Here is a 14,538-nt window from a genome sequence, read left to right on the forward strand (position 1 = left end):
AGTTGAAATAATTTATCAAATATACGATTCGTTGTAAGACCTTGAATGGTTACGACACTATAACAAATGTTACCTAGAAGATTATCAATATAGATAATCTGTATAAACGTAATAATTAACAAGTGATTGTAACAGACGGTTTTAAACTCCCACCTCATTTGTCTTACAGTGAGAAATAATAAACGCAAAAAAAGTAATGATGGCTATCGATCATAAAGTTCATTTCTACGCACATGAAGGTATGTCGTTACTTTATTTTCCCTAAGTAATGATACTACAGCAGGTGGGTTAAGAAATAATTTACACTAGAGCTCCTATACAGAATGACGTAATCTGAACTCTAACTAGATAACAAGAGGAACTAAAGTGATTTCAAATCAAAAGCAAAGATATTACGAATATTTCTAAATACGGATATGATGTGCAGGTGCAAATCAATACTTTTTTTATAAGTAAGTGTTTCTCAATGGAAAATATAACGTTGAGTTCTGTATCCTGAATGTATCCAATTAATTTGTGTTTTTTAAATTATATTTGAACATCCCATTAATGTTACGCCTATAACAACCCTTTTGTTGTTCCGGTAATTGCATGTTGACTCCACTTAGTGTACTTGCTAAATAATTAATGGTTACACAGTTCTCTCTAGAGTTGATTTTTCCGTCTATATTAGACCTTTGAATTATTAATGAGACATACTGCAGGATAGATTCATGACAACTTAATGCAGATTCATAATTTACAAACTATTTGTTTTAAAGCAGAAATTCCTAAAAAAAAAAAATGATATAAAGTCAATCACAGAGATTTAAGTTGAACATATGGAAACAAGAAGTATAACAAATATGTAAAAGTTAAACAGAACCTATTATATTAATTAAGATAAGTGAACAGTTTAAGCTGTCCTCTGCCGGAATATATTCCGGTTCTGAACCTTCCATATGATTGATCATGGAGTTTCCTCCGTCGGGATGCTTTACGCACATGACACGTCAATAACGTTAAGATAATGAAGAAATCGATTGTCCATTAGGTGCAATGCGTCTACCTGTGTTGTAACGAAAAGGTATTTACCTTTTAGAGTACAACCTATGTCAGTTAGAGGGGCGACACATTGACCGATTCCCGTCTTATCTAGCTCAGACTATGGAGATAACAGATGGAATTGTTCCTAAACATGTTTACAAAGACAAGACTTACCGTGCGTAAACAGGATTGTTGTTCGTGTTCACAACGACATTGATCTTCATGGATTCCTTAAACCAAGGGGTAGATTCGACTTCATCGATTCGGTGAATGATTTTCCGAGTGTAAGCTAAATTTTGCTTTATATTTGATTCTGTTGAGATTCTTTTCCCAAATGGACTTTTGGGAAGACACAGATGTGACATGATCTCGTCAGGAATAATTACTATACAACACCCAACCAGTTTATGCATGGACTCTCCATACAAGTACGTGCATATATATGATCTATTGTTGATTGAAAATTGTCACTTTTATATTGTTTTTACTTAATTTAGCAAAAGAAATATTGCATTCATAGATAAATGGCGCTTTATATAACATATATTTTCTTTAGAACATAACGCACTCAGTATTTCTTTCTTTTTTTTTGTTACAGATAAACATGACGCATTGAACTGAACTTTAACACAAAGATGTCATCCTCTGATGTTGTTCTTAAGGCTGGACAGAAACTTTCGTCGCCTCAAAGATATCTTCGCAAAGCAGCGTTCAATCTCTCTCGCCGAATGAAGTTGACTTTACGTGTTTTTGTCATGCTTCAAATTTCTGTTGGTGTTATATGCTTGTATAAGACTATTACATTGTCTTCATATACAAACGACAAGAATATAGTCACAGGTAACAAATACGACAAGAAAAACAGGAATATCAGGGAATTTACACAAAGTAGAATTGGAAATACAGCTCCTTTGAATAATATTCAACCAACAAGAAAACCCCTTCCATTGTGTCCGAAAACTCCACCCGGACTTCGTGAGTATAGTCAATCTGTTTTACTTAATGATACTCCATCTAAACATCAACGTCACCTTAAAAAATGTATGCGTATATTACGATCATGTCTACAGTGAACACATTACATTTAAAGGGACTATTTAGTCAAATGCCACTCTAAATATCGAGTAGTTACTAAAAATAAATATCTCCTCACGAAAATGTATGTAGGTCATAACGACAGGACCTGAAGGCAACAACCAGCGTGATCAGTTTTATCTTTTGGGAAAGCCGGTGATAAAAATAGCTACGACCGATATAGCGCAATATCCAGGCTTTTCAGCGAGAGGTAAAACAACACAGTGTCAGTAAGTCACACATCGCAAGCAAGAATCGTAAGTATTATAACATATAATTATTATAAAATATTTATTTTTACATTTGGATTTGGATGGAGAGTGACAGGTTTAGTTAGAGTATGCACGCACTGAGAGGGTATGCCTACCGCAGGGAGAATTTCAAGCCGCACAAAGAACGACATCAATATAGGTTCAAACGTTACAGATTGAGATCTTGTTTGGAAGATGCTTTTGATTCAGAATAAATGCCTATACTTTTATTGAAAAGAAGTAAGGTGAATATAGCGATAAGACAATTTGTTAGCTAGCAGTTCACCGACAGCTGCCGCTAAAAACGGACGTGTGTTTTCATAACTGCTAAAAACGTCAACAAAACATTGTCTCTTGTCAATTTTTCCACATGAATTTTTCATAAGGAGTTTCAAACTATATAATCATGAGAATTCTTTTGACAAGGTTATAAAAAATATTATTTTCACATTATTGATCTAAAATTATTATTTGCCTGAAAACGAAACAATGCTTCTCCTGGGTTTTTAAACACTATCCGTCGTAGATGCTTAATGAGAAAAAGATGCTACAAAACAACAATCTTATAACTCTCAGATGTTAAATGCAAGATTCATTATGTATCCTCAGAGGATTTATACAATAATAATTATATTCAAATAATAAATTATTATATACAGTTTGTTTTTCACATCTACCTCAGCTGATATATACAAAAAATACTCAGAGTACACTCAGTTGTTACATACAAAATATTTCTTAAATATAAAAATGTAGAATAAATGTAAGACATCTATTCAAAATTAAATACAGTAAAATACATAATAAAAAAAAACTATAAATATATAAAAATAAAGCATGTGGTACAAGTAATCTGATAGAGAAGCATCTTCTATAATCCTGGGGTTACGCTCACTTAAGCTTTCTGCAAGCGAATGTGGTGAGCGTAACCCCTGGAGTATCGAGGACGACAGAGTTACAACCCGAGAACTTATCCTTGTATGTAAACACGTTAACAGTGTGGCGTCAAGGCGGGGTTTAGAAATATATCGAGGGATTTATAGAAAGGAAATGTGAAAATAAGAAAGGGTATTGTACTGAGGTTTTTGCTATACCTTTAAAACATTTCTATCAGGAGAAAAATAGTACATACGAAACCATCAATAAGATTATATACAAACAATGTACATATTAAAAGCCTTTGTCTCTTGAGTCATTGCTTGAAACATTGCGACACCTTTAATACATTGTTTTTGTATGACGTAACACTTTGAAGTTTTACGGTAATGAAATAATATATTATAATGTTTATTACAGTTGGGAAGGTAAAACTAGACTTTTCCAATTACGAAATGGAACAAGTCGAGAAAAATTATAAATCCCTTCAAAATGGCGGCCGATTCAAACCACGATCATGCATTGCACGACACCGAGTTGCCATCATCATCCCTTACCGGAACCGGAAGGAACATTTGATAAAGCTGATGAACAACCTGCATAGTATTCTCCAGCGACAGCAGTTGGACTACGGCATTTACGTCATCGAGGTGGTAAGTACACGTGTTATTTGAATTAAACATTATACTAAAGAACGACGTCATTACCAACCCAGATAAAACGCATGTTTGTGTCGAAATAATGTTTTATATTGTTTCGAAAATTTATTTACTTATTTTAATCCTGGATATCACGAATATTCCGTAAACTCCTTTTTTATTGACTTCGACATAACGAGGTTTGTTTAACTTTGAATTCAATATTTTGAATACTTGAACGAACATATTCAGCGATATTGCGGTTTAGTTATAGTCTAACAGATACTTTATGACAATTATTTGAATATTTATTTCATCAATTTATCGCATGTGGATTATTTTGCATGTCTCAAATCTGAATTGATGCAGGAAAGCAAATATGTTGTCGCTGATACATATAATTGCAGTTATTTCATAATACCATTCTTCTTGTCCTGCCGTATTTTGTTTTTAATCTTACCGAGTTCTAGTCACATACTTGTGTTCTAACGATGAGAGATGTTGTCTTTTAATGAACCCCAGTTAATACGAGGATTATAACATCGATCCCTTTACTGTAAATTCGGATACATTTTTGGTGTTTTATCTCTTAGGATTTCAAGATATACCATACAGTTCTATTCCTCAGATTCATATTTTGACTTTTACATACATTACGGTAATCTCACTAAAAAACACTAAAACAAAAAAATGACATCTTTAGTCTTGCGATAATTCACTTTTCTTTTCTCAGTAATAACATATCAGCCTCCATTCATTATAGTTCCATGTGCCACAATTTATTTGCTACCTCTGAGCATTTCCTACCTCTGAGTATTTTCTGTAGTACAATGTATGTATTCAGGATTTTCTAGATGATTGCGTTCTATTGAGCATATTGAGTATACCATGATTAAACATTGGTTCACTGTGTGTTGGTGACGGTCACACTTCCCTGTCGCCTGAATTTTACTGCAGACGGCTGACTCATTTGGTGCAAGAATTGTTTACCCTTTCGGAACGTCTTTTTTGTAGGGGTCATGAGTTTTTTTGATGTCGTCTCAGTTTCTGTTGTTGTTCTTTGGGAGATTGTGTTTTGTCGTGTGTTGAACACAGAGGTATATTCTTTCCATGCATGTTTTTGTTGACTCTAGGGTAAAGTTTGTCAATGTGCTGATGCTGAGGTATTTTTAATCATTATCTTTTTTTACGCTATTGTATTTGAAATTTGAAAAAAAAAACATACAATACGATTATTATGATAGCACAAACATGGTATGTCCTTCCTTAATTCCTTTGATGTGTATTTATGGCCCTCACTCTAGTCAGGTCTACCTCAATTGTCCATTTAAGTCACATATATGAATCCCTATTATTCAAATCATTTGTAATAAATGACAAAAGTTGCCGTACTTTCTTAGTCCTGTCTAATCATCCCTGTACCTTTCCCATACCTTTAACGTCGTTTTTTTCAAAATCTTGGCGAAGCAGGATTATCTTACCAGTATGTCATTTTGATAGATGTTGTCACATATTTTGAGTAGATAATTAATAAATCGATGCTTTTTTCGGGTACATTTTATCATAATTTAAGGATAGATTCATTTGACATCAAAGATACATATTGCACTCATAAAGTGAAAATGTGCTTCTAATTTCCGCTGTACAAGTACAAGTGCATGGAACAGAAACCATAACTCGGGGTTGAGATAAATAGGAATCGTATTTTTTTATCAGAAATTGGAACAGAGATAGAGAAAATTGTAAATGCTAAGTTGGTTTAGAACATGAACAGTAATTAAAAACGGTACCACCTCTGTTTTGTCTTCCTTCGGCAATTTGTCTTTCGCATCCTCTAAGATGCAGACTTGATAAACATAATACCCCTCCCTCTGACTGACTGCAGTATTGGAGCGCTATTCGGATGAAATGTCACCATGCTTTCTGACAGCTGACTTTGGGTTGTCTTCAGCGGTTTAGGGTCGAGACACCGCTCAGTTGCGCTCATTGCTTGACAAAAAAATAGACGTTTTCAAAAGTTAGCAAAAAAAAGTTTCAATATCTGTTTGTATTCAAAACAAACTTAGCCTTTATTATGCATACCAACCAAACTGATGAATCTCATTCTGAGCAAAAAACATGTAACTTGGATATTCTGAAATAGAGAGCTTAGGTCTAGTGAACAAGTAATTACAGTGACCATTGGTACCGGATATTGACCATGTCATTAATCCGTATATTTGATCCAGCACGTGGCACTACGAAGATTCTGATCACATTAAAGCCTCTCTTTATTGCCTCTATTTGCCCATAGAAAACGTGCAGTTATGAAGGGTTGGCTAGTTTTTTGCAGTAATTATTCAGAGGGAAAAGGCCCGCCGGGCATATGAGCTTCAATTTTGATGGCTGTCACCATCGATACTCCAAGGGTTACACAAATGTAATCACTAATGCTTTCTGCACCCCTGGAATATGTCGTGGAAAAATTGAAGGCACGCGGCTGAAACCTGGCCTTTGCAGATTGCAGAAAAACGTCAACCGATATCAGACTGTCAATTTTACTGTCACACGACTGCGAGATTTGCTTAATGTACAGCAAAGGATCAAATGAGGCTCCAGGTATCATCAACAAGATTGTGCGCACTGAGCCTTCGATGTTGCTATGACATATTCCAGAGGCACAGAGAGCGAAAGTGAGCGAAACCCCTGGAGTATCGAGGATGGATGGATGTTAGCGAGATGATAAGCAGAGAGGCATTACTTAAAGGTTTTGTTGTAAATAAACATTTAGTCCACTGCATCCAGTCAATTTATAGTAGAAATTGTTTACTCAGATATAAAGATGACAAGAATGAGTATTGTGGCGGTTGAACTTCAAACTAATTATTGTGGCGGTTGAACTTGAAACTAATTATTGTGGCGGTTGAACTTCAAATTAGTTATTGTGGCGGCGGTTCAACTTCAAACTAATCATTGTGGTGGTTGACTTCAAACTGCACCATTCATTCAAGAAGAGATTTACTGGTGAAGGGAATAATACCAGATACTAACACCTTGTTGAAAAAATCAACAAACTTGCCAGGATACACCTAATCTTAGATGATACATCCTTGAGAGTTTTGAAAATGTTACTGATTATTAAAGTGAATTATTATTTTCTTCATTGAATTTTTGTTTGCTTAGGCCCCGATGTCGGACTTTAACAGGGCGCTTTCTCTCAACATCGGGTTCCAGGAGGCGAGTCGTGAGTACGATTACCAATGCTTCATCTTCCATGACGTAGACTTACTTCCGGAAAACGACAGGAACATGTACACGTGCCCCACAGACCCACGTCACATGTCCGTAGCTGTTGATAGATTGAAATATAAGTAAGTTGACAATTAGATGTTATTATAATTTTACCTTTTTTCGGATATAGTCACTATTTATCAAAAAACCACAAATAGGCTTATTTATGCTATAAGGTAAAATCTGTTAATCAAATATACCACATTCTACAACCTGGATAAAACTCTAATGGAAAATTGAACCAATGAATATATAAAAAGGAACTGCTCCGAATTTGAGGATAGTTTTTATTCAAGCTTCGAATGAAGTTTTCTGAGTTGCAAACTGACTTTTCGAGCTTCAGTGGCCATTTTCGAGTTGAACTTTTCGAGTTTAGTATTCGAGTTTTGGGTTGTCTTTTTTGAGTTTCGATCGAACATTTTCGAGTTTCGAATGGACAATTTCGAGTTTCTTTTTCGAGTTTCGAGAGAGTATTTTCGTTTTACGAGTTGACGCATCTGGATAATTCTATTTTTAGATATCAGTTGTAATATCTAATGGCAAATTTAAATAATTGAGTATGGTCAGTTCAAGTTTACTACTGCAGTCTGTACACTGGCATATACTGTACGGATACGTGGGTTCTGGAAATTATTTATGAAGTCATTTAAAGTTCCCATCAAACCTCTACACGTCATGTGGCTAACATGAGATTGCGATCAGTATGTATCACATAACTGACTCATTTTACTCTAGCATGTGGTAATGTAATAAAGATGGTAATACACACGTGTATACTAAAAGATGCTGCGATTTGTCAAAACTCTTAACTTCATTAACAGCATTTTTTCTAACGAAGTTGAATGTTTTGCTATTAAATGAATTCCAATTGCATTTAAAACTACATTTTTTAAAACTCAAATCAGTCGTATTCGATCTAATCAACTGAGCTACCGAATCAATGGAGCGTCCTGGCAAATTCGTTCTTGTATTACATGAACATTTTGTATCTCTTTTTTTTTAAAATTAAGGGGAGATTACTGTACCTTCATGAACAAATACAAATGACCGATGTAGGTTCTTATATACCAAACCTACATCGGTCATTTTTATTTGTAGGTCGTCTCAAAGCGGTTCACAAATTATTATCCGTGGTTAAAGTGCCTTTGCAACCAGCCAACGCCTTTCTCAACTCACCAAGGAGCATACAACCGGTGCTGCCATTTCGGCGCTCACTGCTAGCATTCAAGAATTCTAGCACTGCCCAACCACGTACTCATTTACAGCTGAGTAGACTGGAGCGAGCTGGGTAAAGTATCTTGCTCAAAGATACAACACAGTTTCGTGACGTGACTCGAACCCGCATCCCTTCGGTTACGAGCCCGGTGTCTTTCTTACCACTAGACTACCGTGTCTCCTAACAAAGATAACCGCATTTAGGCAAGACTAGGACTCGGACCCTGGACCTCAGTTCATTCTTATTTGCTCTAAATACCCATGGTCAACGGTAGGACACTGGTCCATTCCTGATAGTGTTATAATAAATACAAAATTAAGACGAGAGTACTGTACAATGTATGTACGAAAGACTACGGTGTAGTTATCTAGTGTTTTGCCTGAAGTGGGACAGGGATCATCTAGCCGTCAACAAGCTTAAGTTAGGTACAGGGCGATAAGTCAGGAGAAAGAGTGAATGACAATGTGGTCATGCATAGCAAATAATCTAAATACTAGGAAAAGAGATGTTCTCTGCGAGTTCATTTGGCAGTTATGGTAGGCCTGATTGGAGTAAAGGTGGTAAATACATATCAGTTGAACTAAGGTAGGGCATTAACTGCCTTTATGTTGTCATATCAAAATATACCTCGGCGTGAATATTTAAAACTCTATTACAAAACAATTGTTTAAAGTCAATTACAAAGATATTGAGGAGACACCATGAACTCTACAAAAATGTTGTCAAAACCTGATGTTCTAGGAGGAAAAAGTGTTTTTGCACCACATGCCGTATGTTGTCAAATTCAGGAAATATGAAAACGTGTCTGTGATCAACGGTATAAGACATAGTTAACCAATCTTTAAGCATCGCATACATTTCAAATCAGGTCACTATGACAACCGTGACGTTTCCTCAGCGTATATTGAGATACATCAGGTAGAATACTCTGGCATTGTAGTTCATTGCTTAATAGAACGAACTCATCTAGAAAATCCTGAATTCATACATAGCAAATAAGCTGTGACATATTAATCTATAATTAAGGGGTACTAATATGTTACTACTGAGAAAAGGAAAGTTAATGATCGTAAGACTAAAGACGCCTTAATGATATGACAGAAATAACGCAATGTCTGTTATTTTACACGCCTAGAGATGCAGGTGGGTTATCCTGTTAATGCATTTTCAAAAGATAAAAATATTTCAACCTTTTGTATGTTATATTTTACAGGTTACCATACGCCACCATCTTCGGCGGAGTTGTAGCGATGACGAAAGAACATTTTCTAACAGTAAATGGTTTTTCAAATAAATTCTTTGGCTGGGGTGGCGAAGACGACGACATGTACAAAAGGTAAACAGGACAATTACAATGATATTCATATTCTCGTGAACTGACATTTACAGTGGTGGAAAGAGTACTACAATTTGTACATTAAATATACCGTTCCGCTAGACTCCGCTTTTTTATAAACAGGATAAAATTGACATTTCTTACTTTTCTAACATAGAAAAAGTCATTAACTGTGAGCTGATACCAAACTTAGGATGTGAATCGTGTAAAAGATATAAACCAAAAAATGAATTGAAATTTGAGTTTCTTACGTGCCGTTAAGAATTCGATGATTTACATGTCACGCATGCCCGAATTGGTCCCTTTAAATGACGATATTTCTTGTCAAATTTTGACCCGGTTCTTTTGTTATTACGATCATTTTACGATAATTACGAAGTTGATCGAACTTGGCGATGTAATATTCGTTATCACTTGAGGTGAAAGCACGTTTATTGTGTAAATATTACCTCGGACTCGGTCGAACACATCGTTGTCATTCGTTGGATAGTGCTCTCGTGAAATCTCGTGAATGATAATAACGTTAACATGGCGTCAACCCTCCGTTTGATGAGATAAGTAGCAGTTAGGAAAGAGTTTCGCACGCTTATACTTGACATAAATATTAGTCATTGGAATTTTAAATCTTTTCATACCAATACACAATACGATACATTTTTAGAACATTAACTTTGCTAATGGATATTCTGATTTATAGTGATAAAATTCAGAAGCAAAATGCATAAATTGACTCAGCTTTTCGTAGACTTGACAATAGCAAAAAAAAACTCCCATATTTTTTATTGTTTTGAAACCGGTATATATAAATCATGGGCATGCTCATTATCCCCTCGGCATAGATTCTTGAATACTACGTCAATTGTTTGTTACATATTAAAGTTTTATTCCGACCCTCGACTTGACGTTCAAACGAGCACAGACAGACATATACAAAATGGCAGTGAGAATGTAGAAATGTTACCTGAACGATTTGTTTGTACGATGTGATTAACCTCTATTTTCAGGATTGAACATACTTATGTTTACTTGTACTTCTTTCATCCCCAGGATCAATTATACACATTTAAATATAACCCGATACAAACCAAAGATAGCAAGGTACCGGATGTTGGCACACCGGAAAGACTCGTCCGTAAATACTGAGAGGTACGATATTTTCTAATTTGAATACGGACAGCTCACAACAGCTTCACTAGAAACAATACAGCAAAACATTTTAATAACTGGCCTTTACGTGAATATGTGAATCTCGATTTGATGATATTTTCAAACAATATTTTAACGGCAATATCATTAATAAGCGTTAATACACTGCAAGTCCGTTTTATCAAAAATATTTTTTATTTTTAATTATGCTTAGATACATATTCAGTGCTTTATTGATACGAGTTATGTTTCAATAACACGTCGATCTTATTGTATACATTCTTATTTTACATGATTTTATTTTTTGTTCTCACTAATTTAGCAAACGTCTTATTTTCTGTTGAAGATTTTACTTGCTGAGACACACAAATGATACCTGGCGGACTGATGGACTGAACTCGCTAACGTACAGACACATAAAGACAGATCGTCATAGACTGTTTACGTACGTACTGGTGGATATCGACCCCGCCCACCCCGCCTACTACACTGACCGGTTAAAGATTGTCGATGAATCTATTAGAAAAATGAGAGAAGACTTCAATAAAAGCAAAGAAAATGACTTGTCTACGGAGAGCACGGGAGCTAACTCGTCTTTAGCGAGCAAGGGAGTTAACTCATCTCGTCTTGTTGTGGCGCGTAGTGAACAGAACATGCGCACTCTGATGCCAAACCAGTCCATCAATAGTACAACTGGTACTTTGATTACAGACAAGCCAAAGCACCTAGGGGCCTTGCATCCAATACAGCAGTTTATGCTATCTTTAAAAGAGTTGTTAACTGATAAAAAAGAAGAGGACATTAATTCGATTTCTGATAAAGAGTTAGCGTCGTTTGTTCGAGTTTACGTAAACAACTTGAGAAAAGCTGGATTTTCAATTAACAATGAATTACATTTTAAAAAGGATACAGTTATAAAAACAAAATCAGACACAAAGCCAAAATTGGATAAAATTGTTAAATATATCAATGCAAATAAAAAATGGTGATACCAGCCGGGTCTGTCTCTGTATCTATTTATTTACATTGTAACAGCTAAACCTATCTGTATATAGCTGGTAAAATTTACAAAATGATTTTGTTTTTTTCGTGAGACCTCTCCTGCTTGCAATCAGGTCCGTTCACATGTTCAAACAATTAGTTATTTTGTGAAATGAAATCTGGTAGAAATGTAAATTTTGATTGACGGCAACCTGGATGCAACTGACCCCCGTGGAAAATATTACAAAAAAAATAACCCTTTATTGAAGCTTAAATTAAACGCTTACTTCCTCTGCCACTGAATTCCATAGCATCTTTCACCTGAAATCTACCACGTGGGGTTTAATCTTCGGCTGAACCCAGCGACTGGAGTCCCTTCAGTGTTCGCCAGCTGCGGTCAACACCCAAGATACAAGAAATGCATGTACACAAAAGCTTTATCTAGAGTTGCATAAGAAAAAGTTCAGCTTTAATGAGCTTTTATTTCAATAAACATATATAAAATGATAATTACACATTATTAAAGGGAGATAACAACAGATACGTTATTTATAAAATAGATTTTATTCCAACCGAATATCATTCCATGGTTTCTATTTTAAATTCCCTACCTTCAACAGTTCCAAAACATGAAATGAATGTATTTTATTTAAATTGATAAATGAGTAGTGTTAAGATGAAAATAAAATAGCGTAACATTGAGAGAGATTGCAGGTAAGCAATACTAAAATAGATTATTGAAATATGACATAATTCAATAATGAACAATTGCTTGTCACACAAGTATTACTTACATTGATACTTAGGGTACATGCTCGAATCTCTCCATTGAGTAAAACCTCGATATAATGCCCCTCGTTGTATCCACCTACTCGCCTACCGTCGAGGTAATTCAATATCTACTTCTCCTTTGTATTGACAATTCCTTTGTAAGTCTCCATCAATACATCGTCAATACCCCTAATCCCAAAATGTGTAATCCCAAAATTTTCACTGTAAAAACCTTTCGAAAGTAAAATACCACTCTATCCAGCTTTTGGAAGTTACGTGTCAAAGCTGATAACATTTTACCGTTTATTTCCTGTATAACCATTTCGAAATACCGAGATTGTTTTCCTGTCGAAGAAAGAAATACGTAACCAAAGTTCACTGCCGTACAGGGTTCAATCTACGCTGTGGACTCTGTACGGTTACAATTAAAATATCCATAATGTCTTAGCTCGCTGGTGACATATAAACTTTCTCGCGCTTTTGACCGGAAGCATCACAATGGGTGCCACACGATTTTGCGGGAAACGTTTAACCAATTCACTTCCGGTTTTGTGCATGAAAAATGTCTTGGTTTTTATTGTTTGTATAAGTGTATTTCTATTTTATTGCATTAACTATTGAAGTCATTGGTAAAAATACGCCTGGAATATTTCCAAACAGAAATTTTGAACAGGAAATCAAATGCGCACTTAATGAGGCTCAAAGAAAAGGTCGTAAAAAAATAAAGAATTTTTTGAAGAAAATTATCAACGAACAACAACTTGATACAACACACTTGAAAAAGGGTATGTATAATATAGATCATGTCGTTAAATGGGTAAGTACAAAGGTGTACCGAAATCATTTTTGATGACAGAATTCGAATGCCTTCGTTTACTTGTAGCAATGCCTCAAAAAATATTATTACACATTTCACGACAATATCAAAAATATTCGAAATGCAAATTTCCTACAATTTATCCTGTCGAAGGAATCGTCTTTTCTATTTTGTTTTTTATATATATATTTACGTTGATGCATTATTGCTCTCCCAATTTCAACATTTCACACAACACACTATCTCATGTCATTTAAAAGGAAGACACACTACCCTCCTCTGTCGATTTATTTGTATCTCGGGTACGAAAGATCTCCTGATAATCAATCGGTAAACACACATTATACGAAGAAAACAGTAAATGTGTTTTCTTTTTTTGTTTGTTATCTAGACGTGTTTGCATACCAATGTTTACATCCTTGACCTGATGGGGTTTATATATAGGATCCCCCGTCCCGTCTGTGAGCCACGCCTTTACGCTCGCGGCTTGATCCCTAGATGCCGCTCAAACCTCCAGCTATCGAACAACATGTCGTATAGAAATTGTATAGATGAAAAAAATAAACCAGCCATATGATCGCAGTTTTAAAAAATAACAGCAGAGCAGCGTTAGCACCTCGGCGTCATATCGCCCACATTTTGATAAGAGTTCCACATCAAATTACACGCGTTAGACTCCCCCGTGACCACGCGAGATTCTTTTAGAAATAGGTTATCATTTGATAAGCGCTCACCTGCAGTCCCGGTAGTAAGTTAATATTGATTTGTGTATTTATTTGACCGCTGATATCCGGGGTATGTCTGTAATTGGTTCTTACTGTTGGTGTACACTCTTTTGAGGAAGATCCCACAATCTTCGGTGGTATTTTTAGTGGGTTAACAAAAGTTTCGTTATGTTTTCGTGGAATCAATATTTAAAACTTTTCTTCATTTGATTAACCATTCTAACAGAACAGATATGAAACAAAACAGTAAAACGTGTTAGTTTCTATAATTTAGATATTGACTGTAAAAATAGATGATCTGATTTTGTTGTTTTTGTTTGTTTTTTGTTTTTTCGGGAGGGGGTAGCGAAATACATGAAATACAGATAATGATTAAGACTTAACGTGTATAAGCAGGAACATGTCGTTGCT

The 14,538-nt window shown here is 35.3% G+C and overlaps 1 protein-coding gene across 1 annotated transcript; it reads left to right on the forward strand.

Annotated features, from left to right (window-relative positions):
• Positions 1–1,129: 1,129 nt before the first annotated feature.
• Positions 1,130–11,822, forward strand: LOC110458234 (beta-1,4-N-acetylgalactosaminyltransferase bre-4-like). The gene is made up of 7 exons (XM_021509847.1): positions 1,130–1,310; positions 1,625–2,001; positions 3,648–3,880; positions 7,028–7,215; positions 9,565–9,687; positions 10,735–10,833; positions 11,180–11,822. The coding sequence occupies exons 2-7, from the start codon at positions 1,662–1,664 to the stop codon at positions 11,820–11,822; spliced, it is 1,626 nt and encodes a 541-aa protein (XP_021365522.1). The 5' UTR covers positions 1,130–1,310; positions 1,625–1,661.
• The last annotated feature ends 2,716 nt before the right edge of the window (positions 11,823–14,538 follow it).

The sequence above is a fragment of the Mizuhopecten yessoensis genome, unplaced genomic scaffold (assembly GCF_002113885.1).
Source record: "Mizuhopecten yessoensis strain PY_sf001 unplaced genomic scaffold, ASM211388v2 scaffold9503, whole genome shotgun sequence".
Classification (NCBI taxonomy): Eukaryota; Metazoa; Mollusca; class Bivalvia; order Pectinida; family Pectinidae; genus Mizuhopecten; species Mizuhopecten yessoensis.